Here is a 26,766-nt window from a genome sequence, read left to right on the forward strand (position 1 = left end):
AGTGTCGGCTATCCCTTTCAAGCAACTTGGGCCACAGCTATTTTGGAAGTGGCCTATAGGTGAACTCGTGTAAAATAAGCAGTAATGTGTATTTAACAAGTAAAGTATTATAAAATAGCACTAATGCTTTTTTATAAATAAAATAGAAGCAAAACACTGTGGATGCTGGAAATCTGAAATAAAAACAGAAAATGCTGGACAAACTCAGCAGAGCTGACAGCATCTGCGGAGAGTAGGACAGTTAACGTTTCAAGTCTGCGTGACTCCTCACCAGGATAAAAGCAAAAAACTGCGGATGCTGGAAATCCAAAACAAAAACAGAAATACCTGGAAAAACTCAGCAGGTCTGACAGCATCTGTGGAGAGGAACACAGTTAACATTTCGAGTCCGTATGACTTCTTCAACAGAACTAAGGAAAAATAGAAAAGAGGTGAAATGTAATATATGAAATATAAGCTGGTTTAAGGGTGGGGGGGGTGGGACAGGTAGAGCTGGATAGAGGGCCAGTGCTAGGTGGAGGTTTGACTCTTCACCAGAATGTTGTTTTGTTCCCTTTTATCGAGTTTTGCCATATTGAAGGATTAGTATGCCATCCATTAAAACTGATCCCCAGAAACTGGAGCACCCCTGGATGTCAATCAAAGGTGCCCGCCCATTCATGAAAAGAATTGTAACGGAGCGCGGGGCGGGGCGGGGTGGGCGGGGCCGTTGATTGGCACTCCAATTGCACCAATCAGCGTAGGGGACGGCGGGGATGATGTCATCGCCGGCTGAAAAGCCTACCGCGCAGGCGCGGTGGACGGCAGCCGGCTCTGGCTGAAACAGCTGCGAGTTGGGAAATGGTGAGTCCTGTGTACACCTGGTGGTGGTGGTGGTGGCGGCGGCGGCGGCGGCGGCGGGCAGCTGGTCTGCAAGGACAGGGAGATAGGGAGGGAGGGGGGAATGCATTTGCTTTGCAAGGAGCCGAGCCCCTCTTATTCCTTTTTATTGCAGCATATCTATGGCTTGGGCGGTGGCTTCGCAATGAAATGTCACGTAGAGACTGTCAGAAGATATTGGACACGCCCTATTGTTAACAGGATCGAATCAGCAAGGAAGCTCGTATTTTAATATTGATCCGAGGCTTTGGGTTAAAAGCACCTCTGGCTACTGACTCGATTAAAGCTGGCTGAAGCCATTTGCGTATCTTGGATATCAGGGTATTAAAAGCCTGCCTAGCATCAACAGTGATGATGAACACACCCACAATGGGTTGTGGCATCTGCTACATATATTCCTTATTAACCTCCGAAAATGAAGCAGTGTTAGCAAGCTACTGTGCCACTGGCTTGCTGGGTACACCTCCCCTGTCACTGCGAGGCTGAGTAGTTCATTTTAGATTTTGGCTGCTTTATTTTATTTATTTATTTATTTATTTATTTATTGCTCTGTTTTCAGAGGAAAGTGCTTCCCGTTGCAAGGTCCTTTTGATTTAAAGTTTTCATCAGAAGTGGAGGGACTGGGTGCAATTCTGGTCACCTCATCACAGAAAGGATGGAATTGCATCGGAGAGGGTTCAGAGGAGGTTGGCGAGGATCTTGCCAGGTGTGGGAATACTGCAGTGATGAGGGGAGATTGCACAGCTCGGGGTTGTTCTCCTTGGAACAGAGGAGGCTGAGGGGAGATATGATTGAGAGGCACAAAATTGTGAGGGGCCTGGATAGAGTGCATGGGAAGGGCCTATTTACCTTAGCAGAGAGGTCAGTGACTAGAGGGCATAGAGTTAAAGTGATTGGTGGAAAGATTAGAGGGGAGATGAGGAACAGACTTTTCACCCAGACCTGGAACTCGCTGTCTGAAAGGGTAATAGAGGCAGAAACCATCAATTCATTTAAAAGGTGTCTGGATAGGCTCAAGTGCCCATAACCTGCAGGGCACAGAACAAATGCTGGAAAGTGGGATTAGGCTGAGTGGCTCGATTTCAGCCGGCGCAGATATGATGGGCCATGTGGCCTCTTTCCATGCTGTAAACTTCCTACGATTTCTGTGAGAAGTTGTTCTCCATCAGTCTGGTTGTAGGCTACTGTGCAAAGAACAGCGCTTGACACAGCAGCTTTTCATCGGTTCTCGATTCCTTGAGTCTATAATGCTAGTCTACAGATAGGATTGTTTCTGCTTAGAAGACTAGGCAGAAGAGGGGAGAACAGTGGCTGTGCTTTCTACTGCTCTCTTTAGTGTCAAAACACATCAACACAGGCCAGCAAGACCTGGATTTGATCTTTCTGTCTGTGCTTGTTCAGTTTATCTCAGTTTTGCAATTGTGCTGAGCGCACCTGGAAAGGGAAAATCAGCTCCTCTGATGGTTCATTGCAGTGTTAGTGTTTATGTGTGTAAAAGTATTTAAGAGAGAGAGAGTGTATGTGTTAGAGAGAGAAATAGGATTAGCATCACATATAATGGTACTGGGGTGAGATATTGGAATGCTGCCAGCACTCTTGGATCTACAGCCCATCATGCATCAGTACTTTAGGACTTCTGTTGGATGGGGTGGGGGAAGGGAATAAACATGGGTCACATTATCCAGTTACTGATAGGAGTGAGAATGTGCCGCAGCAACAAGAACAGGGTGTGTGGTGTTCCAGTGAGATGGAGAGCAAATGTTTACAAGGAGAGGCAGGTGAGCTTGTTGCCTCCAAGGAGCTTGCTGTAGGAAATGTTGGCAGAGGCAGTCTGAAAGCATACACCTCGCCAGCTTCAGAACTCCACCCCTCTTCCCCAGTACCTGCCTCAGCCCTGAACCAGACTGCTTGCGATCTCAGCCCCCTACTTGAGGTTACAACCTTTTATTCTTACCATCATAAGATTCCAGCTCTGTAACGTTGCCACCTCTATCCTGTCCTCAGCCCGTTTGCTGCTGAAACTATCATTTACATTATTGTCACCTCCAGATTCGGCTATCCCACAAACCCCTGGCTGGCTTGCCATTCCCCACCCTAAACTCATTCGTAAACATCGCTGCCTGGAAGTTGGTCCACTCGCCTGTAATCCCTGTCTTCACAGTGATGCCCTGACCCCAATAATTCAAATGTAAAATTCTAATTGTTTCCATAAATCCCTTCATGGCTTTTCTCCCCCCATCGCTCTCCATCCTCTCTTCTATCTCCAACTGATAGGATAGGTGACCCAAAGCCTTTCAATTTCTTATTGGGAGTCATCATTGAGAAATGGGAGGATGAGGGGGAACATTAAGAGTTTCTCGGCATCGCTATCTGGCAATGTTAACTTCTCTTCTCTTTCAGGCTGAAGTTGAAGAAACATTGAAGAGAATTCAGAGCCAGAGGGGTGTTGTAGGGATTATAGTTGTCAATGCAGAAGGTATTTAAAATTTTTTTTTGTCTATAACAAATGATTGAATCTTCCTGGTTCATCGTTGCACCAGTTTCTTTTAGTCAAACGGGCTGAACGTTTGACCTTAACTCTGTTTGCTGTTTCTTTCCTCCTTGGAATGATGCTATTTTAAGATAATTTGTCAAAATGTGGTAATGTGACATCATCAGGACTGGATGACTTTGGGATCTAAAATAATATGTGATCTTATTGAGTTTTAGGTTGTACGTTAACAAGCTGGATGGAGCATACATTAACCATTTGAATGAAGAATAAGGTATTGATAATGGGCTGGACTCTACAGCCATGCTTTAGTGGCTGAAAATTTAGAAGTGCAAATTTAGAAATGATGGAAGTGATCAGTGAGTGGAGCTTTGGTGTTTATGTGGCAGAGTCTGCAGACCGCACATTGGACTTATCAACCATCTCAGAACCCATCGAACCAGAGCGGGAAGCAAGTCATATTTGACCCCAAGGGTTTGTCGAAGCGGTTAAAACCAAAGACCTTGGGATCCTTTACCATAGTTGAAATCTATAGCTTTTTCTGGATGAATGATGGACCAGGTTGCTTTCATATCTGTATCTATCATAGGACTCAGAAACAGCATGGAGGTGATAACTGAGATTGGAAGATCAAACTTTTCATTGTTAAATGTATTTTTCCCTTTATTTGTTTTATAAAACAAATGTAGACAGAGTATAATTTGGGCAGGTATTTGGTTTCCTCATGCAAGAAAGGACATACTTCTAGAGGTGCAATCGATGTTGACTAGACTGATCCGTGGGATGACAGGGTCATCCTGTGAGGAGATATTGGATAGAAAGGGCCTATATTCTCTGGAGGTTATAGGAATGAGAATTGATCTCATTAAAACCTATAAAATTCTTAGAACATTTGACAGGGTCTGGATTGAGAGGCTGTTTCCCTGGGCTGGAGGGGGAATAGTCCCAGGATAAGGGGTCAATGATTTAAGACTCAGGTGAGGAGAAATCTCTTCACTCAGAGGGTTGTGAATCTTTGGAATTCTCTCCTTCAGAGGGCATGTGGGTGTTGAGTATATTCAAGACTGAGATCAGAAGGTTTCTGGACACTCTAGATACAAGAGGGTTGGGTAAAAATGGGCAGTTAACGTAGGAGCCAGCCATGATCTTATTGAATGGCAAAGCAGGCTTAAGGAGCTGTATGACCTGCTCCTGCTTCTATTTTCTTGTGCTATGAATCTGGATTTTTTTCATCATCGGTTGAGAGCCCTTTTACATGTTCATTATGGTGCTGAACTGGTACAGAGACACTGGATGGTTCATGTTCCAAAGCGTGGTTTCTGCTTTATGCCCTCTGGATTAAAATGTTGATTGGTTGGGATCTTTTTTAAAGCAGCAATACATTGGAGCAGTTTGTTTAAAATTGGCTTCAGCGACCTCCCCCTATCCCTTTACTGGCAAATGCATGGATGCCAGGTGCAGACGAGGTTGCACTATTCTCCCTTCCATACCCTGACTTAAATTGCCTACTGGGCTCATATATGGAGATTGTTACCTCACTCAACTGGTCAATGTTGATGTGTTTTGACATATATCACAGGATGAGGCAAGGGAATAAGAAGGATGGAAATCAGGTGATATGATTGGGTGGAACAAAAACCATCTTAAAGCAATCAGGTTGATGGTTCAAACTGCGCAAGCAGGAACTCAACTTTATTCTGAATACGCAGCATTTCTGACCCTGGCAAAGTCAACATCATGTGTGATCTCAGAAGGGGTCGGAAAGGAATTTTCCAGATTATTTTTACGAGGGATAAACTTTAGCCAGGACACTCAGAATGACTCCTCTGCTCTCCTTCAAAATAGTGTTACAGGATCTTTTAAGTCCACCTGAGAGGGCGGGCAGGGCCTTGGTCTAACATCTCATTGGAAAGATGGCACCTCCGACAGTGCAGCACAGCCTAAGTACTGCGCAGGAGTGTCAGTCTAGGTTTTTGTGCTCAAGTCCTGGAGTGTGATTCAAACCTGGAACCTTCTGATCTCAGAGGCAAGAGTGTGCTGTCCTTTAAACCACAGCCGACACCGATCATTTAGTCTGTTCCTGCCTGTCATTGTCACATGGTTGAAAGATATTCTTCTCCTCTCTAAGGTATTCCCATCCGGACAACCATGGATAATGCGACCACAGTCCAATATGCTGGCCTTATCCACCAACTGTCCATGAAAGCTAGGAGCACCATCCGGGATATTGATCCACAGAATGACCTCACGTTCCTAAGAATCCGCTGCAAGAAAAATGAAATCATGGTTGCTCCTGGTAAATGTGGTTTATTTTAACCTGTGCATTAGGCACATTTCACGTTACTTTCCTCCAGGATAAAAGCTCGGTTGTCTATCCCTTTAAAAGCAGTGATATTAGCTCCCCAGTGACCTGGCAGATGAGAGCACCCGCTGCCATGGTGCTGACCAGTGTGAATCAGAAGCTCCCAGGTTTGATTCCTGGTCTGTGCCATTATTCTTTTGATTCTTTCATGGGACATGGGGGTCGCTGACAAGGCCAGCATTTGTTGCCCTTGCCCTTGAGAAGGTGGTGGTGAGCCGCTGCCTATGAACAGCTGCAGTCCATGTGGTGTGGGTACACCCGCAGTGCTGTTAGGGAGGGAGTTCCAGGATTTTAACCCAGCGACAGGGAAGGAGTGGCGATATATTTCTAAGTCGCGATGCTGTGTGATTTGGAGCATCAGCTGCCCTTTGCTTTCCAAGTAGTAGAGATCGCAGGCTTGAGCAATGCTGTTGAAGGAGGCTTGGTGAGTTGTTGCAGTGCATCTTGTAGATGGTACTCAGTGCTGCCGCTGCAGCGGTGGTGGAGGAAGTGAATGTTTATTGTGATGGATGGGGTGCAAATCGAGCAGGCTGCGTTGTCCTGGATGGTGTCGAACTTCTTGAGTGATGTTGGAGCTGCACTCATCCAGCAAGTAGAGTGTATTCCATCACACTCCTGACTTGTGCCTTGTACATGGTGGGCAGGCTTTGGAGAGTCAGGAGGTGGGTACTCACTGCACAATTTCCAGCCTCTGACCTGCTCTTCTTGATACAGTATGTATATGGTTGGTCCAATTAAGTTTCTTGTTAATGATAACCCCCAGGATGTTGACGGTGGGGATTCAGCAATGGTAATGCCATTGAACATGTTGTCTGATCGCCACCAGAACAGCAGTAGGAGAGCCACAGTCAACCACTAAAACAATTTGGGGATTTAGACATCATCCTGGGTTCCTCACGCCCACTCTCTATTCACTGAAATGGTTATGCGTGGGTAAACAGAATTAGGTCACCTGTAATTTCTCGGTTTATCCATTTATGCGATGTGGGCTTTGCTGGCTGGGCCAGCATTTATTGCCCATCCCTAATTGCCTTTGAGAAGGTGGTGGTGAGCTGCCTTCTTGAACTGTTGCAGTTCATGTGGAGTAGTTACACCCACAGTGCTGTTAAGAGGGAAGTTCCAGGATTTTGACCCAGTGACAGTGAAGGAACGGTGATATATTTCTAAATCAGGATGGTGAGTGACTTGGAGGGGATCTTGCTGATGGTGGTGTTCCCGTGTGTCTGCTGCCCTTGTCCTTCTAAATGGTAGTGGTTGTGAGTTTGGAAAGTGCTGTTGAAGGAACCTTGGTGAGCTGCTGCAGTGCATCTGGTAGATGGTACACACACTGCTGCTACTGTGTGTCAGTGATGGAGGGAGTGAATGTTTGTGGGTGTGGTGCCAATCTAGGGCAATTAGAAACCTAATGTTGACTGCCCAGGCTCCCATTAAGTCTAAAATTTGAAGTGAGGCATCTCGAGGGTTACCAAGATGAGACTGCACTTTTCATGAACCCCTTCGCCTCTACATCATCCTTAACATCTCCCATTAAAATCTACCATCTTTGACCAAGGAGAGAAAGAAACATTGAGGGGAAAGAAATTGTATTGTAATGGTGGCAACGTGTGCTGAATATAACAACAGAGACATGCATTTATATAGTGCATTTAATATAGAAAAACATTCCAAAGCTTTTGACCAAGGCATGATCAAAAAATGGATACTGAGCCAAAGGAGCAGAAATTAGGAGAGAAGACTTAAGGTCAGTCAAAGAAGGAAGGTTTTAAGGAAAATATTGAAGGAGCAGAGGAAGGGGGAGGTGGAGAAGTGGGGGTGGGCCTTATGGAGAGAGCTTCATGAGGTGGAGCCTAACAGTAGAAATTATGGCCATCGGGGGTGGAGGGATGTTGTGGTGGTGGGTGGTGGGGTACACAAAATGCCAGAGTCATGAGGAATGCTGAGTTCAAGGGATGTCTCGGGACTGCAGACACAAAGAAGGGGCAAAGTGATGAAGGGACTTAAATATGAGGAAAAGGATTTTAAATTTGTGGTAGTAAGATTCTGGGGCTGTGCAGGTTGGCTGATGAGGATGGGTGGCAACTGGTGAGAACAGGGATAATGGGGAAGTAGAGCTCACTATCGTTTATGGAGGGTTGAGGATGTGAGAGGCCAGTCAGGACAGCGCTGGAATAATTGACTTGGTGGGTGACAACTGAATGATGGAGATTCAGCAGCAAATAAGCTGAGGCAGAGATGGAATTGCCTATGTTAGGCAGGTAAAAATAGTCTTTGTAACAGAGAGGATATAGTGCAGTTATATAGCATCAGTTTGGAGTTGACTTGGATACCATATTGCAAAATGGTCAGGGCAAGGAATGGAATCGGGGGCAATAGGATGGTTTTAGTTATGGAGAATGAATATATGGTTCTTAGCAATCTTTAACTAGAATAAATTGCAGACTGAAACCATAACCCTTGATTCCCTTACCGATTAAAAATCTGTCTATCTCAGCCTTGAATATACTTAACGACCCAGCCTCTACAGCCCTCTGTGGTAAAGAATTCCACTGATTGACTACCTTCTGAGAGAAGAAATTCCTCCTCATCTCTGTTTGAAATTGATGACCCCTTACTCTGAGATTATGCCCTCTGGTCCTAGACTTTCCCACAAGGGGAAACTACCTCTCAGCATCTACCCTGTCAAGCTCCTTAAGAATCTTACATGTTTCAATAAGGTCGCCTCTCATTCTTCTAAACTCCAATGAGTGCAGGCCCACCCTACTCAACCTCTCCTCAAAAGAAAATCCCTCCATACCCGGGATCAACCTAGTGACCTTTCTCTGGACTGCCTCCAATGCCAGTACATTCTTCCTTAGATAAGGGGACCAAAGAGAGGTAGAACTGGTTGTCCATGGCTTAGATGTAGAGTTGACCCCTAGTCTACGGACGTTGTCAGCAAATAGCAGTAGATAAATGAGGCTTTAAGAGGACCCATCTAACAATGGCTGCAATCAGATAGCAAAGTGAAGGCAGTCCCACCTAGCTGGACATCAGCAGAGGAGAGGTGTTGGAGGAGAATGGCTGTTCGACTGTGTCAAAGGCTGTGGAGTAGTTGAGGAGCCTGAGGAAGGACAGTTCACCACTGTCATTGTGTCATTCGTGACTTTGGCTGGGGCCACTTATATTGCGTGGGGTGAGCATCAGATTGGAAAGATTTAGGCATGTGGGTTGCAGGAAAGGTGGGCACAGATTTGGGACGTGATAACCATCAGAGTAAACTAAGGCTGTTGGTGCAAACCTTTGTTCAGATTGCAAGCTAACAGCAACTCTCATTCGTAAAGCATTAAGTAAAAGGGAGGAAGTAATCTAACTTCAATTTTTCCTAACTCAGAAAGGAGATCTCATGTTTTCATTTGCTTGCTTGTGAAGCTGAACATTCTACTGATTTTGGTATTTATATTTTTTCCCCCTGACAGATAAGGAATATTTACTGATTGTCATACAGAACACAAACGAGTCATCTTTGTGACGTCACCATTGACAAACTTTGGAACAGTTTCAAGGCTGTAGAAACACTCAATTACATGACAGCGCTTTATGCTGTTGAATTCTCAGTGCAAACTGCTTGAGACCACGACTGAACTCGCTGTATCGTAACTCCTGTGCTTCTGTGATGCTCTTCTTGAAACAAGTGGCTGCAGCCTGTCTTTTCCACGAGTAGTTTAGTGAGTCCACTGCTCACTGCCCAGTGCTTTGCTGCTAGTAACTTGTCATGTGCCTGCTCATTTGCATTTGATGCCTTTTATTAATCGAGTCTTCAGAAGCTGTCTCTTTTATTGGCCTGCTGCTCCAGTTAAATTTTAAACAATATTGAACCACTTGCAAAGCTTTTCTTTTGGAAAATTGGAACTAATTCCCAAACTAATTTACAGCATTTTAATACCTAATGGTCCCCTCGTTTAAAATTATAGTGCTTTGAGTCTTGAACAGCCGACGCTTTTATTTTCACATGAGGCCTGGTTTATAATAATAGCCAAAGTAGAGATTGGAGAAATGTCATTAAACTCATAAAACAAAGTAAAATGTCTTTAGATCGGCAAAACATGATAATTGAAATGATCGATTCCCTGGCACTCTGAGGCTCAATCTTCCTCTTTCAAATTTTTAATTCTTCCCCAAAAATAAATATTTGTTGAAAAGATGCATGACACAGGCTGTAATATATATTGGCTGCTGGAATGTGATTGACAGGTTACTATGTTTTGGGATGGAGGGTTGGGTGGAAGGGGAAATGGAGACAGTGTGAAAAATTGTTTTATTGAAAGTAAAGTGACTTGCTTCCACAAACCTTTGTCCTTTGCTTACCTAACGGAGCATCCATTTCAACTGTGTGTCTTCTTGTAGCGCCACATTGACAGGCTTGTTTTTAAACCAAACTGTTGATCAGCCCACACGTAGAGTCCTGCATACCGTTTTGGGCTCCTTATTTAGGGAAGGATGCACTCATATTGGAGGCCATTCAGAGAAGATCCACTAGGTTGATTCCTGGCATGAAAGGATCGTCTTATAAGGAAAGGTTGAGCAAGTTGGGCCTATATTCATCGGAGTTCAGAAGGACAAGAGGTGGTCCTATTGAGATTCCGAGGGAGCTTGACAGGGTCAGATGCTGAGAGGATGTTTCCCCTTCAGGAATTTAGCACTGGGGGCACAGTTTCAGAATAAGTCACCTCCCTTTTGAGACGGATTTGAGGAGGAATTTCTTCTGAGGATCGTGAATCTTTGGAATACACTTACCCAGACAGCAGTGGAGGCTGGGGTGGCTAAATACGTTCAAGGCTGACTTAGATGGATTTTTGATCGACAAGGGAGTAAGTGGTTATCGGGGGCAGACAGGGAAGTGGAGTTGAGGCCACAATCAGATTAGCCATGATTGTATTGAATGGCAGAGCAGGCTCGATGAGCTGGATGGCCTGCTTTTTCTTTTGGTGTTCTTAAGTTGCGAAGTGCACAAGTTAAGTACCTTTTTTTGCAAGAGAAGGGCTGAAGTTTGGAATGCATCTTAGCTGGAGTTTGGAATGTGTCCTAAATCTTACGTGAGAATGCATGGTTTCCTTATTGCACTGACAGTGCAACACCTACCAGATTGGTTTTTGAAGTGGAGGATATGTAGAGATGTAACGCTGTCATGCCATGCATTGGGGTGATGGAGTTTAATTCCCTAATCGCCATTTCCTACTTGCTAAAATAATCACCCTGTCTCCTTCCTCTGGCACAGTCCGTGTGCCCTTCAAAATATCTGCCACATTCACACCCGCCAATGTCGCCAACTTCCACCCCTATCTCCACCCTTTGGCTTTTCTCTCAAGCCCTGAGTGTATTGAAGCCTCAGTTACTCCCAAAGACCTAGACTGACATTCCAGAGCAGCACTGAGCGAGTGCCACACTGTTGAAAGTGCTGTTTTTCAAATGTGACGGTAAACCTCACCCCCCGTCTTTCCGCTTGAGTGGATGTAAAACGAGGGTCTTCAAACTGTGGGTTGTGACCCCCAATGGGCTCATGGGAGGAGCATTTGGGGTTGCGAGTCCGTTGGTAGCTGTGGAGCGGAGACTCGGATATGCCAGTCCCGGGATCGGCTGCAAGGTCCTCTTAAACAATTTGCGAGGTTTTTTTTAGCCTGCGAGGATTTTGCGTAACCGTGGAAAGGCTGACGAAAGGAATGGGTGCGCAGCTTAAAGTTGCCGTGGTTGTGAAGTTATTTTATTCCATGAACACTGTCATCCCACAAGAGCAACATAAATCAATATATCCCATTATTTTCTAACATTTGTATTTCCTTTCAAATGTGGCCTAATCCAATGAGCTCTGAGGCCTGATCGCTGACACCAACAGAGCCTGCAAAGTGGTAGGTGTCTTTGTTGATTTTTTTGTGCCTATATCGCTGTTGTTTGAATGTTCACCGCACTCAACAACTCTTTTGCACCACCCTCATCCAGCACCTCCCAATCTTCACTGGAATCACAGCAAGCGTGTAGCATTAAAATAGGGTCACAGCGGAAAACAGTTTTGGAAGCACTGATGTAAAAGTTCTGGGCAGTTATCCCCGGCGTCCCGACCAATATTTATCCCTCGATGAGCACCACTAAAACGGATCATCTTGCCACTGTCAGGCTGCTGTTTGTGGGATCTTGCTGTGCACCATTTGGCTGCCATGCTTCCCACATCATAACAGTGACTACGTTTCAAAAAGTATTTCATTTGCTGTTGAAGCACTTTCGGGCATCCTGAGGTCATGAAAGGTGCCATGTAAATGCAAATCCTTTTTTTTTATTTGTAACCTCCCTCACCACTCCATGTTCCAGACCATCCATGCTGGCTAATACCTAGCTCACAGCACTCAGATCACGCTGTGCACAATCTCCTGTCTGCTTCTCCCTTGACCTCAAGGTCTTAAGACTTGGATAAAGCAGAACTTCAATTGAAGCCTTGGCAAAACTGGAACCTGCCCTTCTGTAAAATGCTTCCATACCACTGGCCTCGACTCTCATCAATCTCTTCAGCTAAGTTTAAAGGTGCAGAGCCTAGGTGTACCCTGGGGTTGAAAATTCCAGTTCCTCCCATCCCCTCCTTCCCTTCATCCCCACCCCCCACAGCCCAGTATTGACCAAGAGTTGTCCCTCTTACCTCCAAAACATCGTCCATCTCTGCCCCTATTTCTCCCTTAGATCAAGGGCATTGGTTGATTATCTAAGTAGAAACAGTGTGCAGGGTTGTGGGGAAAAGGCAGGAGATTGGCCCTAAGTTAAAATGCTCAAGAGAGCTGGTGCAGATATGATGGGCCGAATGGCCACCTCTTACACTGTAACAATTCTATGTTAATCTCCTGCCTCCATTAATCGGAACTGTACAAGACACTGCAACCTATGTCCTCTGGCGGAGCAGACTTGATGGGCTGAATGGCCTACTTCTGCTCCTACATCTTATGGTCTTATTACAGCTGATATCCCTGTTACTCTTTGCTTTCCACTCCCTTCAGAGCCACTCGTTCAGCTGCCTTGTATTTACCTGCTGGGATACTTCTTTTCAGCATCTCTGACTTCCCACCTCCCTCCCTCGCTGCCTTCAAAACAATAGCAACTTGCATTTATATAGCACCTTTAGCATAGAAAAACGACCCACAGCACCTCACAGGAGCAGAATTGGACTAAGTTTGACATTAAGCCATGTTAGATGTGGACAGCTGATCAAAAGCTAGGTCAAAGAGGTAGATTTTAAGGAGTGTCTCCAAGGAGCAGAGAGAGGTAGAGATACTTGGTGAGGGAATTCCAGAGTACAGGTCTAAGCAGCTGAAGGCATAGCTATCAATAGAAGGGCAAAGGAAATTGGGGTAGAATATAAAAGTAAGGATATAATGTTGGAATTGTATAAAACACTGGTGAAGCCACAACTGGAGTATTGTGTGCAGTTCTGATTATCGTATTACAGGAAAGACGTAATAGCTCTGGAGAGAGTGCAGAGGAGGTTTACAAGAATGTTGCCAGGGTTAGAAAAGTGTAGCTACGAGGAGAGATTGGATCGGTTGGAGTTATTTTCCTTAGAAGAAGGCTGAGTGGTGACTTGATTGAGGTGTACAAAATTATGAGGGGAATAGATAGAGTGGACAGGATAAGATTGTTTCCCGTGATGGAGAATTCTAGAACCAGGGGATGTAGATTCAAGATAAGTAGCAGAAGGTGTAGGGGGGACATGAGGAAGGACTTTTTTACACAGAGGGTAGTGGGTGTCTGGAATTCGCTGCCCAAGTTGGTGGTAGAGGCAGAAACTTGAAACTCTTTAAAAAAAGTACCTGGACCTGCACCTTAAGCGCTGTAAGCTGCAGGGCTATGGGCCGGGTGCAGGAAGGTGGGATTAGAAAGGGCACCTGGGTGTCCTCGGGCTGGCATGGACAAGATGGGCCGAATGGCTTCCGTCTGTGCTGCAACTTTTCTTTGGTTCTAAGAGGCCAAAGTTAGAGGAGCGCAGAGATCTCGGTGGGGGTGGGTTGTAGAGCTGGAGGGGGTTACAGAGATGGGGAGCGGGTGCAGTGGTGCGAGGCCACAGAAGGATTTGCCACGTAAGAATGGTAAACTTGAGGCATCATAAAACCATAAGACATAGGAGCAGAAATTAGGCCATTCATCCCATCGAGTCTGCTCCGCCATTCAATCATGGCTGAGAAGTTTCTCAACCCCATTCTCCCGCCTTCTCCCCATAACCTTTGATCCCCTTACCAATCAAGAACTTATCTGTCTCGGTCTTAAATACACATTGCTGAGCTGGCCTCCCTGCAACTCTTCTGTGCCTTTTCCCTCGCCGATTTCTCCTCTCTTCATAATCAGTCGCACTTTGAGGGGCCTCTGTGCAGGCGAGGGACGTTAAAGCAATGCACATTGCTGTCCCAGAGTGCGGAAAGTGAGGCGGCTCTGATGTCAACTCAACAAGAGTCACCTCAATGTGCTCACACAAACACGTCAGAACCAGTGGATTTGGTGCAGCAGGTTCCACCAAGCAAGCAGGACTTTAACTGAAAGTTTCTTCCTTCTCTTTCCTTCATACCCACCTTTTTTGCTTCTCCTGCCACCCTTTCACAGTCAGTCACAGCCCTCCACTGCCTCAGCTAAGAGACCCTTTCCCATGTGTGAACTTACCCTAAGGCGCATCAGAGCAAAGTCCGATTCTGCTAGACAGAGATTGTGAATGGGAACACTGACTAACTAGGAACATAGGACTTAGGGGCCCTTCTAGCCTGCTCCGCTATTCAATAAGACCATGACTGATCTGGTTGTGGTCTCAACTCCACTTTCCTGTCTGCTCCCCATAACCCTTGACCCCCTTGTCTATCAAAATTCTGTCTAACTCTGCCTTGAATAAATTCAAAGCCCCAGCCTCCACTGCTTTCTGGAGAAGTGACTTCCACATCAGAGAAAATAATTCTCCTCATCTCAATCTAAAAAGGGAGACTGTTTATTCTTATACAGTGTCCCCCTAATTCTAGTCTCCCCCACAAAAGGAAACATCCTCCCAATATCCACCCTATCAAGTCCCCTCAGGACCTTGTGTGTTTCAGTAAGGTCACATCTCGTTCATCTGAACTCCAGTGGGTATAGGCCCAACTTGTTCAATCTTTCTTTGTAAGATAAGAAATTCATCCCAGGAATGAATCAAGTGAACCTTCTCTGAACTGCTTCCAACACAGTTATATACTTTTTCAAATAAGGAGACCAAAACTGTACACAGTACTCCAGATGTGGTCTCAGCAAAGTTCTGTACAGTTGCAGTAAAACTCCCCTTTTATACTCCATTCTCTTTGTAACAAACACCAACACTCCATTTGCCTTCCTAATCACTTGCTATACCTTACATACTAACTTTGTCATTCATGTACCAGGACACCCAGATCCCTCTGTTCTCTCCAGTCTCTCTCCATTTAAATAAGATGCTGCCTTTCTATTCTTCCAGCCAAAGTGGACAAGTTCACATTTTCTCACACCAAATTTTTGCCCATTCATTTAGCCCATCTCTATCCCTTTGCTGTCTCTCCACCACCTTGTGACAAATTACTTTCCTACCTTATCATGGTGTCATCAGCAAATTTAGCTACCATGCATTTCGTCCCTTCATCTAAGCGTTATGGTCCTAGATCAGATGCCCAGGTTTTTGGTAAGACCTGGTTAGGGACCAAGAACGTCTTGTTTAAAATAGACAAAGTTTAATATTCAAGGCACTTGCTAAGACAATAAGGCCACCAGATTCCATGGGTTTTGAACAAACATAAATAAACTTTACAAGGTCAGAAACATTAAACAATACAATATCTATCTTACGCTCCAACATTCAGGGTTACTATGAGGTACATGTGAATTAACAGGCAATCTGTGGACGCAGCAAAATAAATGGTACATGCTACCAAGACACATCCCCTGGATTTCTCAGATACCCACCCAGACATCAGTAAACACTGAGTCAACCAATCTCATTGAAACTCTGTCTCCCAAATGAGGGACTCCAAACTTTTCACTTTCGAGTAACAAGCCTCTGAATTCCCTCAAAGCCACACCAACGTGGAATGCCTCAATGATTGTCACCTCCCCAGCTACACCAAGTTGTAAATAGCTCCCAGGACTTCTTTGGAGCCCCTAACCCTTTCCAGCATGGAGCCTGTGGCCTTCTTCCACCTTCTCAGTGTCCCAGGTCTTCTCCTGAGCCTTAACTGCATAGAGATATTAAATGGCTCAACTCCACGGAGCTATCAGACAGCTCCTGGGTCTTCTCCTGAGCCCCAACTACACAGAGCCAGCTAACAGCAACACTTTTGCAGCCTGGAGCCTGCTAACAGCAGCACCTTTTCAGTGTGGTCTTTCCCCAAGCTTCAGAAGAGCCCTTCCCGGGCTCACTAAATGCTTTTAAACTAATTGTAGCTCTAACTCCCAAAACAAAACAACACCCTGAGCTGCATCTCTTTGCAAACAGTGTGGACACCTCGTCTCCAATTCTCCCGCTACATAAGCACACTTGCTGTTTCATGTTAACCACTTAATTCAACATGGCCCCAGCATTTTAAGTGTAATAGTCTTCAAGCTGCTTCAGTTGCATTTATCCCATTTTCTACAGTTAAACCTTAATCTTCCCAGAACTAAAAATTACCTCTAAAATATTACAATGAACCATGAACTGGATATAGGTTGCAAATAGTTGAGGCCCCAGCACTGATCCCTGTGACACTGCACTAGTTACAGTTTGTCATCCTGAAACAATCCATTCATCCCTGCTCTCTGCTTCCTGTTAGCTAACCGATCCTTCATCCATGCTAATATTTCGCCCCCTACACCATGAGCTCTTAGCTTGTGTCGTAACTTTATCAAATGCCTTCTGTAAATCCAATTACACCACATCCACAGATTCCCCTTTATCCACCTTGCTTGATACATCCTCAAGAGATTCTAATAAATTAGTTAAATGTGATTTCCCTTTCATAAAACCATGTTGAATGCTGGAAGATTATAACCAATGCCTCTACTATCTCCGTAAACTCAGGATTTCTTAAACCAGCGTCTGCATTTGTGTTACTGTCGACTAAGAGCATTTGGGTGAGAGGAGTATTTTCATTAGATCTGCTGGCTCCAAAAGCATGCTTAAATGGGTGACTTTCACAGTGAACAGAAGTACAGCCTCGAACTCCAGCATTAATTCCATACACTCTTGCACATTAAGAGTGAGAGAATCGGCTTAGATTCAATCCACTAGTTGGTACTAGCTGATTCATTTTTTTTAAAGAGTTATTTGAATCAGTGAGTTAGAACAGGCTGAGACTGGGGATGTCAGCCATGACTCACTGGTTAGACTCCTCAGAGTCTGAAGGTTGTGGCTTCAAGTCACACTCGAGGGCTTGAGCACAAAAATCGAGGCAGGCACTCTAGTGCCTTACTGAGGGAGTGCTGCATTGCTGGCAGTTGCTGTCTTCTGATGAGGTGTTAAAACCAAGGTGCCATCTGCCCTCTTGGGTCGATGCAAAAGAGCCCACGGCAGTGTTTCGAAGGAAGGGAGTTACCTCTGGTGTCCCAGCCCATGTTTATCCCTCAAGCAACACCACAGAAGCAGATTATCTGGTCGTTGTCACGTTGCTGCTTGCGGGAGCTTGCTGTGCGCAATCTGGTATTTCCTGCGTTACAACAGTGACTAAACTTCAGAAGCACTTCATTGGCAGTAAAGCACTCTGAGAGGTCCGGTGGTTGTGAAAGACACCACGGCCAGAATTTTACGTCCAGCGGGCGGGGCCGCGTCTGACCCAAACGGACGTGAAATAGCGCGAGGTGACGCCGAGCAAGCGTCCCGACATCACCGCGCACTCGTGCCATATTTCACCCAGTGGGCACACTTAGCTCAATCAAGCGGGGGCGATTACGCCCGTTAACGATGCAACGAACGGCGCCATTTTACATTTACGGTCGGCGGACGGGCCGTTCTCCCTGGCGGCCTTCACACTTTTTGCTCAAACCTCGATCCAGGGCCGGCTGGAAATCTCCCGTGGGCGGGGGGGGGAATAAAATAAAAAGATCTATCTGGGGACTGTTTTTTGTTATGAGGTTATGATTTCAGGTGCTTGGTTGTCGTGTCCTTTCATCCTGTGGGTGGGGGATCCGCAGCCTCCCCGGGGCAGCTGTCGGCCTTCAGGGAGCTCACTCGAAGCGCTCACCCCATTTCCCTAGGTGACGTCGGCCCCATCCCTCTTCCTGCACCCACCCCCCCCAACCCGCCTCGGCAGCGCTGAGCATTTCAGAGCGCGTTTCACACCAGCTGGCCGTTGATTGGCCGGCCGGCACGAAATCGCGGTCGAGGTCCAGTGGCCCATTTCCCATCCACTCCCGGGCCCGGCGATTGCACGCGGCCAATGACCCAAAAATTCAGGCCCATGTATTTCCAAGGGTCTTCCTTTTTGATGCTGAGGGAGCGGTGAGGGGGTGCTGCACTATCTTTTGGGTGAGATATTAAAATGAGACCTTGTCTGCCCTCTCAGGTGGATGTAAAAGACCCCTCGAGCCTGTTTCAAAGAACAGCAGGATAGTTACCCCTGTTGGCCTGGCCTTAACCAACGTCACTGAAGAAACCAGATGAACAGATGAATTTATCTCATTGCTGTTTGTGGGAGCTTGCTGTGTGCAAATTGGCTCCTGCATTTCCCTCCATTACAGTAATCACTATACGTCAAAAGTACTTTGTTGGCCGTAAAGCACTTTGGGACATCCTGAAGTCACGACAGGTGCTATATAAATGCAAGTTCTTTCAATCTTGTTGGAATTGAATTCAGCCCAGAATTCAACACGCACTGAAAAATTGTGCCACCCTTGCAAAAATCAAGAAGATTAAAAGAAATTCTCTCCATTTTAAAAATCAGTTGGATCTGAATTATCTTTTCCACTTAATCTCCGTATTAGTTCTTCGGTTGCTTAATTCTGCATTCAGGGCACTGCCAGCAGAGGGAGCACATGATCTCTAGGTACTTGTGCAGGGTATTAGACAGACATGACAGTCGTCACGTTTTGAGTGATAGCAGCTTTAACTTTGCCCCCTTGTAGCAGAAGTCGACTCTAAACAAGGACCCTCTCATCCTCCCTAAAAGTGTGGTGACCGGAACTGAACACAATACACTATTGCAACTCATTCAGGAGGCTGTGGGTTCAAGTCCCACTTCAGCACCTAATCCAGTCTGATACACCCAGTGCGGGACTCAGGAAGTGTTTGCATTCACTGTCTGAGCTGCTGTATTTCAGATGAGATGTGGAACAAAGACCCTCTCCGCTCTCACAGGTTTAAAACATTCCACTGTCCCTGTTTCAAAGAAGAGTAGGGGAGCTTTCCTCAGTGTCCAAGCCAATAATTACTCCTCAACCAGTGTCACTAAAATAAAAGATTATATAGTCATTCTGCTGTTTGTGAGATCTCATTGTGATTAAATTGGTTGCCCTGTTTCCTACATTTTTAGAGTGATTGCCCTTCCAAAGTCTTCCATTGGCTGTAAAGCACTTTGAGATGACCTGCTGTTACGAAAAGACCTGTAGAAATGCAGGCCCATCCTTTCTTAAACCGATTATCACAGCAGCCGAAGAAGGCAGCCTTCTGTTTCGTAAGATGACAAGTAAGTCCGTTGTTACTGTGAGGCTACAGGGATGGCTGTATATGCAAGCCATGCAAAGTAGTTGAAGAATAATACATTAGATTACAAATCTAGCATCGAGGTGCTAATTACTCAAAATCAGATCCACTGGGCATGAAATGTCATTCATATGTCTGACTCCCAGAGCAACTGCTCCACTTGTAACTCAGCCGAAGCCGGAGCCTCCCAGGTGGACAACAGAAAAGCTTTAGGGATGTCCTCAAAGCATCCATGAAGAGGTCAAATATCCCTGTCAGCTCATGGGAGACTCTGGCTTGTTACTGACCAAAATGGAAAAGGTACATTCCTAAAGTCGCCAACACTATGAGAGACTTAGTCAAGAGCACGCTGAGGCTAAGTCAAGGCATCAGAGAGAGAGAGAGCGCACAAACCTTCCCAAAAACCCAACCCTTCAAACACCACCTGCCCAGCTTGTGACAGAGTCTGCAGATCATGCGTTGGACATCAGCCATTCAAGAACCTGTCATACTGGAGTGGAATCAAGTCATCCTCGATCCTGAGGGGCTGCCTAGGAAGGAGGAGAAGGATTGTGGACAAAGTGAGGCCATTTTAGAGGGCTAAACTAGCAAAAATTCAAAACAAAAACAGAATTACCTGGAAAAACTCAGCAGATCTGGCAGCATTGGCGGAGAAGAAAAGAGTTGACGTTTTGAGTCCTCATGACCCTTCAACAGAACTGAAACTAGCAAAAATTCAAATTCGCTTCTGGTAATCCTCTGCTGAAGTTAAATGTTTCTGTAGTAACTTTGGGTATAGCCTCTCCTGCTGTCTATCGGGGGTCACATGATGTTCTGATCGCGTGTGTAGCGCCTGAAAAGTTCTCTGCAATAAAGTTTACTTGTTTCTTGTTGAAACCTTTCCGCTCCGTCAAGTCATTACAGTTTCTGAACACGAGTTTTTAAACTGCTTGATAAAAGCCTGGAAGGTTTGTGCACTTGTTGGGCATGGGGTCATTTGAGCATTTCTACCTTTAAAACACTAACATTTTTCCAGAGCTGACATTTTCTAGATGAACGGATACATTAACACAGCAGGTAAGGTGTGTGTTTACCCCCCCCCCCAGGTACAAACGCAGCCAGGCACCACTTTCTGCTTCCGTTGTGACACGGGACGTTGCTTAAACCGAGTTGGCCAACTCGGCACAAGCCATCATCTTAGGAGACAGAAGGCTGCCTTCTTTGGCTGCTGTGATAATCAGTTTAAGAAAGAATGGGCCTGCGTTTCTACAGGTCTTTTCGTAACAGCAGGTCATCTCAAAGAGCTTTACAGCCAATGAAAGACTTTGGAAGGGCAATCACTCTAAAAATGTAGGAAACAGGGCAGCTAATTTAATCACAATGAGATCCCACAAACAGCAGAATGACCATATAATCTTTTATTTTGGTGACGTTGGTTGACAAATAATTATTGGCTTGGACACTGAGGAAAGCTCCCCTACTCTCTTTGAAATGGGGGCAGTGGAATGTTTTAAACCTGTGAGAGCGGAGAGGGTCTTCGTTCCACATCTCATCTGAAATACAGCACCTCAGATGGTGAATGCAAACACTTCCTGAGTCCCGCACTGGGTGTATCAGACTGGATTAGGTGCTGAAGTGGGACTTGAACACACAGCCTCCTGAATGAGTTGCAATAGTGTATTGTGTTCAGTTCCGGTCACCACACTTTTAGGGAGGATGCAAGGGTCCTTGAGACGGTGCAAAGGGTATTTACCAGAATGGTTCAAGGGACGAGGGATCTTGGTGACAGAGTTAGCTTGGAGAAGTGGGTGTTGTTCTCCTTGGAGCATAAGAGATTGAGGGGATATTTGATAGAGGTGTACAAGATAATAAAATAGGCTTAGATAAGATAAACAAACATAAATAAACATAAGCTGTTCCCATTAGCTAATGATGCAAGGACTAGGGGACACGGATTGAAGGTTTTGGGCAAGAGATGCAGGGGAATGTGAGGAAGAACATCTTTACGCAGCTAATGGTAATGACCTGGAATTTGTTGCCTGTGAACGTGGTGGAAGCAGAGATGATGAATGCTTTCAATAGGAAATATTGAAACTTGAGGGAAATAAACTTGCAGGGCTATGGGGATAGAGCAGGGTAGTGGGACTGACTGGATTGCTGCACAGAGAGCTGGCATGGAGTCGATGGGCTGAGTGGCCTCCTTCTGAGCCATAATAACTCTATGACTTCCTGCTAAATGATAAAGGGGTTAGATAGGGTTGATTGGAAAAATTGTTTCCACTTGTAGGTGAGACCAGAACAAGGGGACAGGATTAAAAGATAACTCCCAACATATTGAATCAGGAGTTTAGGAGGAGTTTCTTTACACAGAGAGTGGTGAGAATGTGAAGTGTTTGAAGCAGATGGCATTGATGCACTTAAGGCCCTCCTCACCTATATTTATACTGCGGAGTGTCCTTGAATAAATTTGGACCAACAAATTGACCCTTCACTTAAGAGGCCTGATTTCAAATCCTAACCCATAATAAGGGTCAAACGCTTTGTCTCTCCATCATGCTGTTAATGTCCTACAGCACTTGAAATAAGTGCCTTCACTGTCAATCACTAGTTCTTAGTGCTTTGCATAAACTGCCCATATGCTGCCATTAAATCAGTAGTCTTGATCAGACAAGGCTGCAAGTGCTTTGGTGAGACTGGAGTTTAGATGTGTTGTTGGAGCAGAAGAGGTGGCTTTGTATGTATGTATGTATGTATATATGTATGCATATATGTATGTATGTATATATGTATGCATATATGTATGTATGTATATATGTATGCATATATGTATGTATGTATATATGTATGTATGTATGCATATATGTATGTATGTATGTATGCATATATGTATGTATGTATGTATGCATATATGTATGTATGCATATATGTATGTATGCATATATGTATGTATGTATGTATGTATGTATGCCTCTATGTCAGGTGTACATTGTCAATAATGGAGCGGTGCATCCAGTTTTGATCACTGCCTTTTAGGAAGGACGTGAGGATCCTTGAGAGAGTATAGAGGAGATTTATCAGAATAGTTCCCAAGGGTGAGGCTTTTAGCTACAAGGTTAGGTTGGAGGAGCTGGGGTTGTTCTCCTTTGGAGCAAAGGAGATTGAGGAGAGATTTGATAGAGGTGTACAAGACTATAAGGCAGGCCTAGATAAGATAGACAAAGGAAAGTTGTTCCCATTAGCTGGTGGTACCAGACCTAGGGGACACAGATTTAAGGTTTCGGACAAGAGATGTGAGGGGATGTGAGGAGGAACTTTTTTACATAGTGACTGGTAATGGACCTGGAATTTGTTGCTTAAGAGGTGGTGGAAGTGGAGATGATGAATGATTTCAATGGGAAATTGGGGAAAATGAATTGGCAGAGTTTCAGATATAGAGCTGGGGAAATAGGAGTGCCTGAATTGGCCGACAGAGAGCCAGCATGGACATGATGGGCCAAATGGCCTCCTCCTGTGCTACAATGACCTTATGGCTTCTTGTCACTGAGCTGGGAATGGTTAATGCCAGCATTTAGTAGGGTGCCCAGTTTTGACATGCACCAAATCAACATTAAAAAATAAATCAGCAAAACTGTCACTAATTTGTCAGCCTCACACAAAGGGAGATATAATTCACTTACTGGGTAACTTCTGCAACCTCCATCCTGCTACTCCCACCAGCCACAGGGGGGAATCACCAGGGCCACTCAGCCCCTGACCTCATTACAGCCTTTGTTCATAGACAAAAGAGCTGAACTCCCGAGGTGAGGTGAGAGTGACTGCCCTTGACATCAAGGCCACATGTGACCAAGTGTGGCATCAAGGAGCCCTAGCAAAACTGGAGTCAATGGGAATCAGGGGGAAAATTCTGCACTGGTTGGAGTCATACCTAACACAAAGGAAGATGATTGTGGTTGTTTGAGGTCAATCATCTCAGCTCCAGGTCATCATTGCAGGCGTTCCTCAGGGTAGTGTCCTAGGCCCAACCATCTTCAGCTGCTTCATCAATAATCTTCCTTCCATCATAAGGTCAGAAGTGGGGATATTCACTGCTGATTGCACAATGTTCGGCACCATTCGTGACTCCTCAGATACTGAAGCAGTCCATGTTCAAATGCAGCAAGGCCTGGACAATACCCAGGCTTGGGCTGACAAGTGGCAAGTAACATTCATGCCACACAAGTGTCAGGCAATGACCATCTCCAACAAGAGAGAATCTAACCATCGCCCCTTGACATTCAGTGACATTACCATTGCTGAATCCCCCACACTCAACATCTTGGGAGTTACCATTGACCAGAAACTGAACTGGACTAGCCATATACATACTACAAGAGCAGGTCAGAGGCTAGGAATCTTGCGACGAGTAATTCACCTCCTGACTCCCCAAAGCCTGTCCACCATCTATAAGGCACAAGTCAGGAGTGTGATGGAATACTCCCCACTTGCCTGGATGAGTGCAACTCCCACAATACTCAAGAAGCTTGACAATATCCAGGACAAAGAAGCCCGCATGATTGACACCACATGCAAAAACGTTCACTCCCTCCACCACTGATGCACAGGAGCAGCAGTGTGTACCATCTACATGATGCACTGCAGGAATTCACCAAGGCTCCTTCAGCAGCACATTCCAAACCCATGACCACTACCATCTAGAAGGACAAGGGCAGCAGATAGATGGGAACACCACCACCTGGAATTTCCCCTTCAAGCCAGTCACTTTTATATATTACCGTTCCTTCACTGTCGCTGGGTCAAACTCCTGGAACTCCCTCCCTAACAGCACTGTGGGTGTACCTACACCTTATGGGCTGCAGCAATTCAAGAAGGCAGCTCCCCACCCGAGATCGAACTTACTTTATTTTTGCAAGTCCCCCCCAACCCGAGCTGTCAGCTACCCACCTTCTCAAGGGAAACTAGGGATGAGCAATAAATGCTGGCCCTGCCAGTGAAGCCCACATCCCATGAATGAATAAAAAAAAACTTACCTTGGCCATCAAGTCGTGGGGTGGGACTCAAACCTAGAGGTTCTGGCTCGGAGGCAGGGACTCTACCCACTGCACCACAAGACCTCTCCCCAGAGACCTGTAACTGAGGTTAAATTAGGCCATCGTGGACCAGGATTAATAATAATTAAGGGAGTACTGAGGTAGACTGCAGGCACTTTTTACAGTGCTCTCCACATGAGACCTGTGACCCCAAATTCTGAGCTCCACCTTTTACTATCCCTCCGGGTTCTCTTGAAGTGGCCACTTCTCCTGTTCTTCTGCTCTCTTGTGCGATGTTTGGCACAATTAGTGACATGGCATTTACCAGCTTTATGTTAGAGAGCAGCACAGAGGGTGGAAGAGTGACATGGCTGTCTCACTGACAGTGCATTATTGCAGAAGTGTCTATCATTCCCAGAACAGGTACATGCAAATACGGGGCATTGAACCTGAAGGAACGCTTGTCAGGGTGCCAACTGTGGTTGAATATATCCCTGGAGGTTTCATCACATGACCTCCTGCCTCCCATTGCCCTTCCCCCATGCTCCCATCATTGGTCACCTGACAAATCCCTCACTGCGGTAACTCTCCTACCCACACCAACTGGAAAACGAACACACTCTTCATTATCCAATTGAATGACTCCTGACTGGTGGTCAAATGGCCTGTTTTCCCACCTCCAATACTTTATAAATAATAAACAATAAGAAAAAGCTTACAGCAGTGTCCTGGAACCTAACCTTCAATTCCAGGGCCTGAGTTTTCAGGATGGTGGGGTCTTGGCCCCCGATACCTGAAGATTCAACGGCAAACACATCCCCGATGCTCTGACAAGCATTGATTGGCATCAGGCAGGACCTCTGCCCCTCACTCGGGGTGGGGGGATGTCCCACCTTGGAGAGCTGCTGGCCAATCAGATTGGCCGACAGCTCCCCGGTCTCTCCGGGCACAGTGATGCAGTGGCAGGAGTCCCAGGGCGGGGAGGACAGCAAAAACCTGGGGGGGGGTTCGCGAGAGAGGTGATCGTGGTCTCGGGGAATAGGCTGGAGGGAGGTCCGGAGGTCACCGGGCCTTAAAGGGAGAGTGCCCCAGGCCAGAAGGGGGCTTCTGCTGGAGGCGCCCACCCCCTTCCCACCTGAGATCGAAATTACTTTATTTTTGCAATGCCCACCGCCACCCCAACACACCCCCCCCCCCCCCCCCCCCCCCCGCACCCCGAGCTGTTATCTGCCAACCAGCCTAAAAATTGAGGTTGGGTAGGAAAGGACCCTTAGGTGGCCATTTAAGGGCCTTCACTGGGGCAAGGAGGTCCCGTCTGAGGCCCTGTCTGCCCCAGCGTAAATCACAAACCAGGTTGGGGTGGGCGGGAGACCGGAGAGAAACCTATCCATGCAATTTCACTGTTACCCCCACACACCCGACTCCTGAACCCACTGGGTGGGGGGATGGAGAGGGGGAGAGGGGGAAGGGGAGGGGGGGGATGTTGGGGGAGTATAAAATTCTGGCCCAGAAGATTCCAGGAAAATCCAGAAGGGTTGGTAACCCTATGCATGTTGCGTCACTGGACCTTTTTCTTAATAATGTTTTGCCTGTCTTGCTTCTTTAGCTGGCATAGAACAAAACATTGTCACACTGTCAGCCCGTCTGGCACCTCTGTTTGTGAAGACAATGAAATGTTTTGTGACACACTTGATCAGAAGGCGTCACTCCTTTAACAGCATTTCCTGAAAAGGCAGGTTTTTCCAGACCTAAAGGAATCTGACCACCAACTAATGTGTCAACCTTTCTGTTAAAGAGATAATATTGTTACTCAGACTACAGTTGGTGCTTTATCTTAATTCTCTCCAGTTTGTGCCTCTTCCCTTCTGAGCACCCCCCCCACCAAACTCCATTTCTTCTCCAAGGTCTCATCAGCTCCAGCCCCAGGGCTCCCTGTTCAGCTGAGCCGCCAATTTTCCCACAAGGCTGAAACAATCCTAGCTGAAGATGGTTGGATCCTCAATGACTGCGACTGTACTGCACAATCTCCTGTGTCCTTCTCAACACGTCGGCCGTATTCGACACAGTTGGTCGCACCAAGTTCCTCCAATGTCCCTCCTCTAACATTCTTCACTCCTGCCCAGGCTTAAGTCTCCTCCTTTGTCCCAAAGCACATTTAAAGCAATTGTGTCTGTTGCCTCCTTGGCACTGTCACTTCTGAAGTCCATCAAAGATTTGCCTTAGGGCCTCTTTTTTTAATATATTTGTTCATGGGATGTGGGAGTCTCTGCCTAGGCCGGAATTTATTGCCCATCCCTCATTGCCCTTGAGAAGCTGCCACTGCTACCCATGTGGTGTAGGTACACCCACAGTGCTGTTAGGG

General features: G+C 46.0%; 1 protein-coding gene across 2 annotated transcripts; it reads left to right on the plus strand.

Annotated features, from left to right (window-relative positions):
• Positions 1–744: 744 nt before the first annotated feature.
• LOC121287247 (dynein light chain roadblock-type 2-like) lies at positions 745–10,058 on the plus strand. Of its 2 annotated transcripts, none has more exons than XM_041204946.1 (4): positions 745–843; positions 3,280–3,355; positions 5,499–5,666; positions 9,188–10,058. In XM_041204946.1, the coding sequence occupies exons 1-4, from the start codon at positions 841–843 to the stop codon at positions 9,238–9,240; spliced, it is 300 nt and encodes a 99-aa protein (XP_041060880.1). In that variant the 5' UTR covers positions 745–840; the 3' UTR covers positions 9,241–10,058. The 2 variants fall into 2 exon arrangements, with proteins under 2 accessions (XP_041060880.1, XP_041060879.1); XM_041204945.1 differs by lacking the exon at positions 745–843 and adding an exon at positions 1,460–1,585.
• The last annotated feature ends 16,708 nt before the right edge of the window (positions 10,059–26,766 follow it).

Source organism: Carcharodon carcharias, chromosome 14, assembly GCF_017639515.1.
Source record: "Carcharodon carcharias isolate sCarCar2 chromosome 14, sCarCar2.pri, whole genome shotgun sequence".
NCBI classification, from domain to species: Eukaryota; Metazoa; Chordata; class Chondrichthyes; order Lamniformes; family Lamnidae; genus Carcharodon; species Carcharodon carcharias.